This window comes from Drosophila melanogaster, chromosome 2R, assembly GCF_000001215.4.
Source record: "Drosophila melanogaster chromosome 2R".
Classification (NCBI taxonomy): domain Eukaryota; kingdom Metazoa; phylum Arthropoda; class Insecta; order Diptera; family Drosophilidae; genus Drosophila; species Drosophila melanogaster.
Genome location: NT_033778.4, coordinates 21,403,544 through 21,417,920, shown reverse-complemented (window position 1 = coordinate 21,417,920; position 14,377 = coordinate 21,403,544). Strand labels below are relative to the sequence as shown.

General features: G+C 41.1%; 1 protein-coding gene across 9 annotated transcripts in view; it reads left to right on the top strand.

Moving 5' to 3' along the window:
• The window catches only part of Sdc (Syndecan), an 88,775-nt gene that overhangs the window by 63,256 nt on the left and 11,142 nt on the right, over positions 1–14,377 (top strand). For 7 of the 9 annotated variants that reach the window (NM_166450.3, NM_001144257.4, NM_001369961.1 and 4 more), the window contains exon 3: positions 5,503–5,610. In NM_166450.3, the coding sequence (NP_726072.2) occupies positions 5,503–5,610 (108 nt within the window). Of the gene's footprint in view, positions 1–846; positions 1,042–5,502; positions 5,611–14,377 lie in introns of those variants that run through there. The other 2 variants (NM_001259518.2, NM_001299749.1) reach the window with 1 other exon arrangement.

Genomic DNA, 14,377 nt, shown 5'->3' with positions numbered 1-14,377 from the left:
CAACTTTGCTGTAGCTCTTTTGCTGTTGCTTTTGCCGTTTTTGTGAGCCCCTGAGCTTCGTTGCTACCGTTTTAGCCATGTTAATTTTTCTTAATTTTTAAAGTCTCGCTTCTCTGCGGCCCTTGTTACTTGTCAAGTTGCAGACTCGTTAGTTAGTTTTGGTAGAATGCCTCGGTAATTGCTTGCCATCATTTCTGTTCACCAATTTGAACGGCATACAACAGCGACATCTGGCGGAGTTTTGGGAAAAGCTTTTCAAGGACACTTTAGACTTTAATGGTGAATAAATACCAGATTTTAGCTTTGGATGTGGTGAACATCGTTGTCCAGCTTAAACTTAAAAGTTTATAGCACCTTGATTTTGAATCTTCCCTAAAGCTCATAAGAGCTTTAGTGAACTTTTAATCCTGTGATATATTGAGGACTTTTTATAAGTTAACAGAATGTTACGTTAACATGTTATGATAGTTTTGTAGTTAGGTTCTTTTAGAACAGTTTTGGCTGATTAATCTATAAAATGCATATTATTTGTGCTTATTGAGATTTTAAAACAAATTCATGAACATTCGTTTCTACAACAACAAAAAAAGGAGATTTTAAAACAAATTCATGAACATTCGTTTCTACAACAAAAGTTCGTAACTCTCAGCGAAAGCTTATATTTTTAATTTCCGGTCAGAGCTTTAAGTTCAGGAACCAAAACTTCTAGAGCAGAAAAGCTCCACATGCGCAGTGAACAGTGCCAGCCTCCGAAACTCAATCTAAAAACTCATGGACCAAATGTCCTTCTTGCGCTTGTGTGAGTGAGAGTTTCATCACAACATTTAATTTGAGGTTTCCAGCTTGTTTTGGTGTCAGTTTGAAACTTTCTGGTGAAGTGTTCGGTTCGTTATTTTGGCACGAGCGAGCACTTTGGCTCGCTCCTTCATAATCTACGTCTCTGGCCGTCTCCCTCCCATGGTGACAATTGTGCTGTGCTAAAACACTTTTGCGTTACTGTTGCTTTTTGCCAACACTAAGGACATCCCCTGGGTGGCAACGGTGCGTATACTTGTTGTTTTAAAGAACCATGCGAAAATCCGTTTTCTCACTAACGCTGACACCATCGATTCAAATGGGTGGTGGGAAAACGTTAAATTTACCTGTTCGTGCCCTCTGTAGGTCAGTGTTATAACAATTCGCAGTCTGACTGCTTTTCAGTGCTTGTGGCACACTTTTGAGCGCCACGATTTTGCATGACTGTCTGACAGCATTCAGGATTCAGGCTCAGAGCCAGAATCGCAGAATTGTGTCAGTTTGTGAGTGGGGAGGGTTTGCAATTTCCGCCATTGGCTTTATGTCAAGTCACTCGGCAAATACAACTAGACGCAAAACACAGAGAGAAATTGTTGTACGAGAACTAGTTTTTATTACACTGATTTGTAATGTTTTCAAGATTTAAGCATTTCTTTAATGATATGATGTGGAATAGACATTTTTACATTCTATGTGCCATTTTTCACATATTTCATTTTGTTGAAACTAATTTAATATCACTTCGTAAACGCTTTTCTCTGAAGACCTTGCAGCCTGATTTACATTTGAGTGCGTTCTTGATGTTTCCACAACTGGTGGAGCACAAAAAATTTGCAAATTCCCCAACTGTCAGGTTTTAGACTAATTGCATTGTCGAGCTTTTTGTTATTTTGCATGTGAAACAAATGTTTGTGGTGCATAATTTAAATATTTGGCCAGGACAAATGAAAATTTAATGCGCACGGCTGTGTAGGGCTAGAAAATTGGCATTGTTGTTTTGGCTATTTTAGGCCCAGTTGAATTTTTGTTATTTGCCCCCAAGGAAGGGCAATAATTTTGCTGTTCAATTAGGTTTTAGGCAGCAACAAATGGGAAAAGTCAAGTTTCCTTTTTTACGACTACTATAAACATAAAAGTTTTCCCCTAAGATACACACACACACACACACACTCATATGTCCGGCAATAAAATACAATCTCACAGCATCGGCCCGTTTCTAAATGTGTGTGTGTTTCGCATAATAAGTTTTGATTTGCTTTTATTCGCTCTTTTGGACGAGGGCCTTCATATTTACCTTCTTGACACCTCAATGGACAAAGGGCACGCACGGGAAAGGCGAGAGAAATGCCAGGAAACGCATTTGGTTTATTTATATTCGAAGCCAAAAGACAGGAAAACAAACGAAACTGTAGTAAAGAATAATGACATTTTGAATACCCTTTAATTGGATGTTAACTAGAAATGTATACTTCATTAAGATTGCACACGTATATTCATTTATTTTTGAAATATAAGAAATAATGGTGAGCAATTTAAAGATTGCTAACAAACTTCCAGGAAAAAGCCATCTATCTCATATCCCCGCGAGGGTATTTATCGGAATTGCGTAAATGCCTTGGCAGTCATTGGTTTGGCATTGGTTGGGTGTTCGCTTTGGTTTGCCGGGGTGCCAACCGAAAATACGCAACTTGGCAGGAGCAGATGGAACTGAAAAGGATGGTGAACTCAGCATGGAATCGAGGAAACAAGAAATGGCTGCCATGTCATCAACATAATGACAGTGCAGACAACTGGAATATGTTTCGTGTGGGTGGGTTGGTTGTTTGTGTTGCTGACCTGCCCTTTGCTGACTTACTGTACGGGTACCACGCTGCGTATACTTGTTCTGGCATTGATCTGAAATTGTATTGCCTACTTTTTGGGGCCGGTCAAGATAAAACCCGGGCTGTCAGCTTGCCCCTGCTGACGCTTCGTTGCGCACTTTAGCATCTGTCATTGGCTGTCAGTTGAAGTCCTTTTCATTTCTCGCATTAACAGCCAACCATTTCTACTGCTTTTTGCGCGTTGCAACTGTTGAAGCGAAGAGTTTTTGCGTAATGCAATTGACACATTAAATGAGCCTGCCACAATTGAATCAGCGGTAGATTCGCCCTTTATCGCTTTTCATCTGTCCACTGTTCCGCACTAAATAATTCCCCTCGTTTGAGCGATTTGAAAAGTGTTTTTTTTTTTGCCAGCTTTCCAGATCAGTCGACTGTGAATAGTTATTTGAATCTGTCGGAGCGGACAAAAGGGCATTAAGTGCCAGGAAAGTTGCGCAATTCAATAGCATTAAAATATTTATGTGCGTATTTTATAGATTTCCCCACAGTGAAAATATTTGCAAGCGATAAATATTGACAGATGCAAAACCCAAAAAATATATATATTTTTCTTTGTCATAAAAATAAAATGGTTTGGTTTTTTATTCCCCCGATAACAACGCGCATTCAAGCGAACAAACTGTCCATATATACATATACATACATTTTTATATACATATATGTATATTGATTTATGGCCGGGGTTTGGCCTCTTTTTTTTTCATCATCCCGAAAAGGCGCACAACTATTTTGAATGCCACAATTTGTCACAGAATAAAATAGGTGAGAGGATTTGGCCCGCTGCAATTCAATTTAACGTTTTTGGCAAATTGTTGCCATTTTAAAATATGAAACGAGCCAGGCATGCCAAGGGAAAATATACTATAAAACGTTTGTCCAGAAAATACAGAGATAAAATAATGTAAAAATTGTAGCTGGCAAAACATTTCCCCATGGAATATTTTGCACGTTTTCCAGCCGGAAAATCGTTTTATGTACGAGAAGCAGCAAAACTTTCTGTCGACTGCCAAGAGTGGAATTTTCAATTATGACAACAGTGAGAAAGATAAGCAAAAAAAAAAAAAAAAAAAAAGGCACGGACAAAAACAAGCAAATCTATCAATAGTGTAGACTGACTTCCCACTAAAAGTGAAGAAGGAGGGAGAGGATGCACTCCATCCCACGCCGGGCTCTAAGCCACAAGCCTCGGAAGACGCTATAAATAGCCGCCCGTAAGGCGGAAAAGCTGAATGAGAAACTGTTCCTTCTTATTTTCCATTTCCCTGGCTAGCTTTGCGAAAACTTTCGAGTTTATCTGTAGCGGTTATTCACACCTATGGCTTGCTTGCCAGCCAAATTGTTAAAAGAAGAGCAGCCTCAACCGCAATACAGCCACAACTCGAATGAATGACAGCCTCTGGCTGGCTTGACAACCCGCCAAAAACTGAATGCCAGCAGCTTCTTAAACGCTCGGCGAACTGAACTCTCTTCTGACAACTTTGACTTGGCAAGTTGGCACATTCAGGTTCTGCTGCTCTGCTTTTCTGTTGCTAATCTGCAAAAAAAAAAAAAAAAAACAGCAAACGCCTCGACAAAGATAACTTAATTCGCTTCGCATTTTGGCCAGCGAAAAAGTGCAGCAAAATGAAAATGTTATGCCAAACTTTATGACTCGCTTGGCTTGCGGAGGGAAAGGATTTTGTCGCGATGAAAAATAAATGAGAAAAAGCATTAGGATTTTGTGGATCAGAAAGTTGGCACAGATTTATACACATTTCTTGCTTTATCTGCACATAGCCGAATGATTCAATTTTATGTGATATCAGCTAAATGCAGATTTTGGCAAAATATATTACAGAAATGAAAACAGTTGAATAAAATAAGTATAAATGGTATATGTATAAATTGGTAACGAAGTAAATAAATATCAAATAAATCATTAATGAAATTGTGCGAAATGTTCACACAAAGTAAACTTGAATGTACCTATACTCTTGAATTGAGTTGAAATGAAAGCTATAGAAACGAAAAAGCATTGGTGTTTTTCAGTTGCTCGTAAAGTCTTCATCAATTCGCATTTAAGGGGGCATAAAAATGAGAAGAGTCGCCCGATTTTCCCCGTGGCTTAATGAGGCAACTCGGGACATGGTCAGGCGACCCACCCCCACCCCGACATCCAATCCCTCCGTTCTTCTGCTGCTGCTTCTGCTTTTTATGTTTGGTCATAAAATGCGGACAGCTCCTAGGACCGGATGGGCAAGTGGCTGTGGATGCGGACTCCGTGGTGCTCCATTAATTATGCAATGTCCGACTGGAACCGAAAAAGCCTCAGAAACTCGGCGACTTGCCCCTTTCAGCTCATCGGGCGGAGGGAGTGGGAGTCCTGACCCCTGACCACATACAATTTACATATCTCATTGATTTTCCATTGCATCATTAAAAATGCATTTAACGCGAACCGAAAAATACTTAAAGCATTGTTCTTAATTAATTGTTTCATGCGGCATGAGCCGTGTGGAAGGATCGCGAATTGTTGCGGTCACGGAATTTTACGGATGGCAATATAAATGCAATTCAGCGCCTCCTCTTTCCTTTCTCACCATTTTTTTTTTTTGGTGGCTGTGACTCGAACTTTTCAAAAGTTTCGGCTGTCTGCTCGCTGGCGCTCTAATTAATGAAATGAAAATATTTCCATTTCAACGAAAGTCAAGATATAAGTTCCATGATGTCCTGGCAAAATTAAAAAAGTTTCCCATTGTCCCCACACACACACACAAAGGCTCCGATTTATATGGTTTGGAAAAAAAAAACGCTCATCTCACTCATAAATGTGTTTTATTTGCAGAAATCGGTGAAACCATCGGCGGCAGCGCCATCAGCAGCAGCTTCTCGGCCCCATGATGAAATCTATATCGACGATGATAGCATCGAGGGATCCGGCGGACGCGGCGGTGTAAGTTTACCCACCACACATAAATTAGTTAATTAAATTTTAGTCATGCCCCAAAAGTTTGCCGAGTTAATTTAGTAAACTTATCGTTGGGAAAGCGTCGCTGCAGCTGGGTTTCTTTTACCCATTTGCATATCGGAAGCGTTTGCACTCTTTCACTTTGCAGATTTAACGTAAATATTGGTATTGTATTTCCATCTCAACGAGTGCACCCATTTTACTTAACACTTTTTTCAGCTTTAAATTTTCGCTGATTCCTTGTTATATTTCCAAACGAAAGTATATATATATATATTTTTGAACGTGAAAGCTCAGCCGCAAATAACTATTTCGATACCTTAAAAACCTATTCAATTTAATAAACTGTTTTAACCGCAAAAGTGTTATCAGAAATTCCACTGACATACCAGCATTGTAAAACGATGCATTTAAATAGCCTTTATTTGTTTGCAGAACATCAGTGTGCAAAAAACTGGGTTGAATAGCCTGTTACATAATCAAAACTTCATGTGGGAAAAACTCATTTGTTTATGTGCCTGAAATGTTAATGTTCAACACCTTTTTTGTGCTAATAGTGTGTGTGTCCCTGTGTGTGGTGTGTCTCTGTGTGTGTTTGTGTGCATTTGGCATGTGAGCGACATTTGTTAAAAAGTTTTTCGACAGCAGTGCGCTTGTTCCGCCCAAAAGCGTCAATTGTTGGCCCACACTTGTGATCCCTTTTTAGAACACATGCGCCGACTTCCGCTCACTCATATTGTTGTACTTTGGAACACAAAAAAAAAAACCTAATTAAAATGCGTGGCTGACATTGCTGCGGCAAAAAAAAGAGAAAAAAGGGAGGGCTAACTCGAGCGAGTAAAAATAGAAAAAGTTTAATTAAATACTTTTTCGCTTATTTTCCTTGGCCCGTGCTGGTTTCCGATTTCCTTCCTATTGCCGCGTGAATTTAATTAAACATTTTGCGCTCTTTTGACGGCTGAAAAAGGGGCGAACCAAGGACCAACATAAATAGAAAATTGAGAGAAACTTTTTCGCGGAATTCAATCAGCGAACTCCTACATTCGGGCCACGTTGCATACTTTTTCGAGTAACTGTGACTAGATCAACAATCCCTCGAAAGCTATTGACTTTGGCATTAATGTTGCATGGCAACGAAGTGGAACAGCCAAAAAGAAAAAAAAAAGAACGTTGTTGCTGGACATTTAGCCGGGATTTCAGTCAGCTTTGTCCGAAAATATGTAAATAAAATCCTGGCAAGCGGATTTCGTTTTCGTATCCTCACAAAAAGGCATTGTTATGTTTGTTTTTAACTAACTTGTTTCCTAGTTACAAAATTTAGAATACATTTGTTTCTATCGAACAAAATTACCTTTTTTTTTTTATCTATATACTTGTGTAAATAATAGTTCATATTTTCTTGTTAATTTTATTATAATATTTTGTAGATATGGAGTGCTTATGATTATCAAAATATTTAGTTAGTTAGGGTATTGCAGTGTTCGTCCTTTGATTGTATGCTTTCATCTGGCCCTTTTTTTTTAGCATCTCCATCTTCTTCGCACCCTGATTTTTTCTAATTTCCCCCAAGCCCCGTCCTCCATTCCGACAACCGTTCCCGTTCCGCTTTTTGCACCATTTCCGCTGCGGTGGTCCTGGATCCTGAATCCTGAATCCTGCAGCCTGTAGCCAGTAGCCTGTAGGATGCTGCCTGCTCTTGGCATGTGCCATCATGGCTCATGTCCGTCCTCATGTGTTGGCATTTTTATGTTTTATGCAACTGACAAACGTAAAAACGTCTCCCATGTGCTCTTAATTCTATCTCTGCTCGCAAAAAAAAAACATAGCTGGCAGATAAAAGGAAACCAAATGCAATTTATTATGCGCTCTGTTGATCTTTTGGGCCAACTACTGCCACAGCTGGCTCTTTAAAGTGATTAGGCCAGTGCCGTGATGCTTGATGGATTCGCATGGTTGGCTCTCTTTCCCGCTGTTGAGTCATGCCTCCTTGGGGATTCATTATTCGGTTGTTATTAATGGTTTCTCTCTGCTGCCTCTGAATTATGATAGATTCGCAGATTATTCAGTCACAATACTAATATGTCATTCCGCCTGGCATCAAGTTAATCAACGCTGCACGATATTAATGAGATACCCATCGCTCGACAATTGCGATTGGACGAATCTTTAATATTTAAAGACATTCGGTCTAAGCGCCTGTGGTTTAAACCAATTTTTGCAGGACGTGTCAACAAGATAATGAACTTTTGTTGTGCACTTTTGGGAGGCGTACATGTGAGAACCTATGCATGCATATGTAATGTTCAGTTCAGTTTGTGGTGTTTGGTCGTATGTAATAAGCTGCAAGCGATGCACGCAGCCAGCAGCTTAGCACCACTGAGCACACACAAGGGCACTGAGAGAAATGAGGGGGTACTTATGAAATAGCTCTACTATTCAGGCACTCCTTAGTCTTATATTAAAGTATGCAATCGAAAGAGAGCTTGTTTCGCTCAGAGTTTAAGGCTTATGCCAAAGTTATGCAAAGTTTCATTGCCTAACATTTGTTCTCAGTGTACCAACACAAAGTCACACACATACCGAGCATTCTCGATGCATTTTCCGAAACGGACAAAGCCTGAGCGAACGGTAGGAAAACGAGCTTGTCGTAGGTCCTTGTTGATTAATAACGTGCACATGGCGCACGTGTTTTTGTGGATGGCCAAGAGGAAAAGCCTTTTTGCATAACACACACATACGCACACACAGTCAAACGGGTAATCCCCCTGCAACGGTATTCGTGGTGCATAGAGTTTCGGAGCGAGGGAGACGGACAGAGAAATGGGCATTGACAATAAATTAACATCGATTGACATGGCTAGAATGGAATAATGCAAGAGTTGGGGTCTGCAGACCGAAAAAGTGTGCCACAGAATGTGTTGTGTAAACAGCTAAACTCGGCACACCCACTTCGCCCCCCAGTGCTTCGCCATTTCGATGATGTGGCTGGGTGGTGCGAAATATGCTGCCCATTATCCTGTATCCTGTATCCTGGGCCCAGGAACCCAGATGCCTGTGCTTAAGTACGTGCATATAATTTCCAACGCTACGTTGTCGTACTCAAGCTGTCAATATCAGTTGCTTACATGGGAATTTATTGGTGACAGCTCACATAATACATAATGCATGCCACCCGCAGCTGTCAACTGCTAGAAAATGGGGGTTCTTAGCCGATAGACATTGAAATTTATTGAGACTGTATGTGCTCGCCAGCGCCAAACCAGCAGCCGCAAATGAGTTTATGGCTATGGTTTTCTCCTATCTGGCAAATGCAGAAAAATCTGACTTTTTAATGCCAAGATACGAGATATGTGAAAGGGGTAGAAGCAGCCGCACAAAGCGACCGACATGCTCTAGTGTCTTGCATTCATTACTCAATGTCGTGCTGCTGCTTTCGGCCAACATACGAGTATACAAATGATGCTGCATTATTTCACATAACATAATTCCCAAAGTAAACCAAATGAGTCTCAGTTCCAGGAATATCACCCCAAAGCACAACATCAGTAATCCGAGGACATGGGGCCAAACGCTTTTCCAAGGGGCATGCTGGATGTATAGCTCATTTTTATGAGACATCTCTGCCGCTATCTATTTTGTTGGTTATTGCGCATACGCCGCGTTGTCGCTAGCAAACCGGAATGCCTATTGAATTAAACGCCCAAAGCACGAGCCACTGGAGGTGGCCTATTTGGCTAGCATTTAGCCTGTAATGGGATACTCGGTTAGGACATTCCCTTGGTAAAACGGCAAAGGAGTTGTTTTATTAAAGAACTCGTTTCCTAAAAGTTCTTAATTGAAAACTGCACTGTACTGGACCTACATCCGTTCATATGTTATGCAGTTCTTTTGTTATTATTCTACCTTCGTTTAGTTTATTCTGCTGTATTTTAATTTAATTGAATAATTCATTCAACTCGAAGCATCTTGTCCAAATATTTAATAACCCATATGAGTTAGTTGCGCAATCAAGGGACTTTACTTTGCTGCTATTTACTTGGCAATGCAAACTTCGTGCCAAAGTTGCCATATCACCTTGCACAACAATAGGAATCCAGCCACATGCAGCCCACAATAAGCGAATCGAGAATATCTGCAAAGAAAGTTGCCCGTCGCATACAAATGCGTACAGTAGACAGCAACAGAAAGTGGCAATATGGTGGAAAAATGGGTGTTGGGTGATAAAAGTGAGACTTTGGTGGCATAACATTTGGCTGGCAGGCGAAAAGTCATTGTCAAAGTTGAAGACGAGGACGCGAAATGTGAGGAAAATACTAGGGTGTTGTTTTGGGGTTGGGGTTGGAAATGGCGACGATGATGATGATGATGGGGGCGTTGTCGCCATTTTGTTTCTCTGTTTTGTCTCAAACGCTATGCGCATTGTATTTCGAGATGTGAGAATGTTAAGAGAGAGGACTGCCTTCATGCATTATGTATGCCAATAAATTCGCTTAACTTTACGACAATTTGTAGCTGCAAACCATGCCATAAAATTCACTTGTTTTAAATTCAGATTACGAGAGGCATTTGAAGAAGGGGGGAAAAATGTGCGGGGCATAGGGATATGGATCTAAGCTTTAAGCCATAATTTGATTTCGTCCACGGCCAGAAATGAGCACAAATTGGTTTTCGGCCCTAAGTATCTTTGATGTGGCTGCATACATTTCAGCGATTATCCCCGAATTTGATTAGACCTCCTCATCTACCAGCCCTCTCCAGTTCTCGCTTCGATTGTTATTGTTACGGGATGTGCTTCAATTAGAGCACCGGTTCGTGCACCACAACTGCACTCGAAGCACCTCAGCAGAACTCAAATTGCAAACCAGCAGAGGGTTGAATGCCGGATTGGGTTGGCTTGGCTTGGTCGGCATCTCTGTTCAAAAGGCCGCCAGCATTTTGAATTGCAAATCCTGGTCGAAGAATGGCGAACGGCAACCGCTCCTCCTTGCTGGGTACACAGACCAGGTGGAGGAGGGGTCGCCTCAATTATGTTGCTCTCGCTGGACCTGGAACCCAAAACTGCTTGGTTGCCTGGCTGACTGACTGACTGACTGACTGAGTGGGAGACTGACTGACAGACGAAGAAAGAGGCGGCTAGAACTGACAGAGGAAGGAGATGGATAGATGGACGGATGGATGGATGCGTCTTGGGCAGGTTCTGGTCGAGAAACTGTTGCCTGGTGGATGGAAGAACGTTCAAATGTCTGCGTTACTCTGCCAGGCAAACAAATTAAAAGTATCAAGTATTGTGTACACAAAAAAAAAAAACAGTATGCTCCTTTTAAAATTATTCTCAAAAGAAAAAAGAAAATGATTTTATTCCATTTATTTTAACAGAACATAAAACATAAACTTTATTTTGATAAAATACACATTTTAGCTTTTTCTTTTGAGTTTTATTTTTTGTCTACTTGCACATTTAAGTCAGCCAATATCTTCTTTTTTATTTTATTTAGATAACTATGTACAAACTATATCACTTATTAATTATTTCTGATTCAAATACAGCGCAGCTTACTCTGTTCACATAAATTATTATCCGCAAATCCCCAAAGATTTCTGGGACATTTTCTTGCCGTATACTCGTGAAGGCATGCCATCTTGGAGTCTCCTTTAACTGCCATTTGTCGTTTGTCAGGCCTCTTTGGCGGTGGGGAAACGGATGAGGATGCGGCTCTCTTCCTGCCGGCAATTTGACTTGTAACCGCACTCTTGAGTGTTGCATGCTTTTAGGCGCAACGTGGGGCGAGTTTGTTGAACCTGACAGGAGTTCTTCATGTTCTTTTCGCTTTGCTCTTCTTGGCCTGGGTCAAGCAACTGGCACTGCCATGAATAATTCAGCATTGGAATTCCTTGCCAGCTGCTTCCTTACTTACATTTTTTTTTTTTTTTGGGGCGTGGCACAGCAGCTGGCAAGTTAATTACATTTGCTGCTACGTGCTGTTGGCGATGATTGCATTTCCGAGCAGCTGCATCCTCTTTGTTGCCTCCGATTCGAATGTGGTTGCAGGGGGGTGCATTCAACTCCATACCCATGAATATTTATTTCGATTGCCATGTTTACATAGCATGTGGCAAGGTTAAGAGGTCGCTGCATGGCGTTGCGGTCTCTTAATCAATCAGTGTCACAATATGAGCTTGATTAAATGGAAAACATTATGTCAATTGAAACGCTTGTCAAAGCATTCAATTTTCATGTTAATTGCACCCCCGCCAAGCGAAGAACAAAGTTGCCAGCAAATTCTGTGCATTCCTGCATTCTGTGGCACGTAGTTCAGGTGTTGCATATACACGCATATCGATTGTACATTTGAGGCACTAATCAGCAGCACTTGTTCGACTCCTTTTTCAGCTGCAGGTCAAGGTGATATTCGGCATTTAGGAAAGAGCATTTAATACTGATTAAATATATATAGATATAAATTCGAGATTTAAATATGTATTTATTTTACTTAGCTTTCTGCTTGCATCTGCAAAAGTTATTCCAGCGTTCGCTAAATAAATTCCCTAGCAATCAGCTTAGGCAACAATTATGTGCAGCTCATCGCACAGGCGATCGCAGCTTGCAACCCATCCACTAACTTTTAGCAAGCGTTTTCACAAAACCTCTTTTCGGTTTCCGTTCCACATTTTGCGACGTCGCTTTTCTTGCCATTTTCTAAGCTTTCGCAATTGACTGAGCAAGAACAGTTCGGGCCACGCCCACAAGCATTGTCGCGCGTCTAAAGGGGCTAAAAACCCATGAGTTGCATTAAAATTTTAATGATGTGCAACGGTGATGTGGGCGCGGCTGAATAAGTTGGAGCAGATGCAGTCAGTCAAGTTTCCAAAGTTCCCTGCCATCCAGCCACACATACATACATACCAGTAAATGCATGTGTGCGTGTGCTTGAGCTTCACTTCGTTTGCTTCCTTCGACGTCTCCAAGTCCTTTTCTAGCATCAGCACATTAAGCCTGATATGGTTGCAGCAGCTCCTCTGGCGAAGCCCCTCTCTGCTCGTGCAATTAAAATGCAGAAACTTTACGCAAGATCCTGCCATGTCCTGCAGTGAGAAAATATGCCAAGACTATTCAGTTTGAATATCCTACGTCTGATAACTTTTCGACTGATTATATTAGTCGCTTGGCAAATGTTATTAATTTTATACAGTTGAAAACTCGTAAAAATCCAGAGAGAGAGTGAGTGGAATACACAACTACCTTGCTTTTGGCTTGGACCTAATTGAAAGTTAAATATTTATGCGCCCGGCGTCTTGGTGGCTCTTTTGAAAAATCGAGCCAATTTAAATATATAATTTGGTTTTACCAACTTTAGAGAAACATTTTTTTTTCGCAGTGCAAATGCACCTTTTAGCAGCAGTTTATGGCTTGGTTAAGGCTTAGCTCTTCTGGGTCCCGCCAAGTGGCTGTAATGAAAATGTTGCCTTATTAGCCCGCAAAATGTTTCACCAGAACAGCGACTTCATATGCAAATTACTTTAGGGGCCCCATAATGTCAGTATATCTAGCTAATTTCACCCATATTTCCCGCATTGCCATGCTGATCAATTTCGATTAGGCCAAAAAGGACTCGAAAAAGGATTAATTATGTCATAAGCTGCTGGCGGAGCAGCCTCTTTGCAATTAGCATAAGTAACAAGTAATCCGGAACCTGGACCAAATGTTGCAAGCCCTTTTCCAACCGCCTCCCAAATGAATTGTGGGCTTGACGTTGCGAGCCAAAAGCTCATTTATTAATTGCCAGCCGTAAAAGTAGGTTTAACAAAAAATAATAAAAAAAAAGAAATGCAAAAAAAACTGAAAGGATGTTAGCCGCCGCTTTAAATATAAAAATTATTATTTATGGAGGCACATGGCCGGGTTGTTCCGCAGCTAACACAGATTTACTTTTCCGTCGGCTAATGCTGATGATGCGGCTTTTAATTTATTTGTGCGAGAACTGCGCAGAAAAAAATAATGTTATAAAAAATGTGAAGATGGGAGAGGAAAAGAGCGCGTAGGGAAAAATACAAAAAAGGCACCCGGCTGGGTGCGGCTATTGATTTTTCCTTCTCTTGATGAGCTGGAACTTTTGCCTTGCCATCTTAATAACGATGAAGATGAGGATGATGATGATGATGATGGTGGTGGTGGTGGTTGCGGTGTCCAAGGCAAATGCCGCCTCACTGCGTTTTGTCGCGTTGGCAAATTTTTGGTTACTCCCAACCGCGGGGAGTCGAGAATTTGTGTCACTTGAACATGGAAAAATCATTAAAGCCGTGCTGGCAAAAAAAAAAAATGCTCGTAAATAAATCTCCGACGGCTGATAAAAAAAAAAACACCAGAGGGAAATACAAATTGGCTTGTGTCCGCCGGATCTGTGTCCGCATCCTGGAAAGGTAACGCGATAAAGAGCGCCAAAAAAAAAGGAGTCGAAAATTAAGCAAAAGTCGCGATTTCAACGCTGACAGACTTGAGCTTGATAAATGTGCAGTTCTCGCAGAATTTTCCCGCATTTCCCGCGATTTTCACGCCGCAATGCAGCTGCCAATTAAGTGTCAAATTATGCCAGCGGCATTGGGCGGGCGTGGCCTTGCACAATGCAAGTGCAACAAAAGCCTTTTCTCCTTCGCTGAAGAGTTGAGCAGATAGCAAAGGGAAAAGCCGAATAACAATAAACAACAATTGTTAGCCTCGGCAAGGCCACGACACAATTTTCTTTGTACAATAATA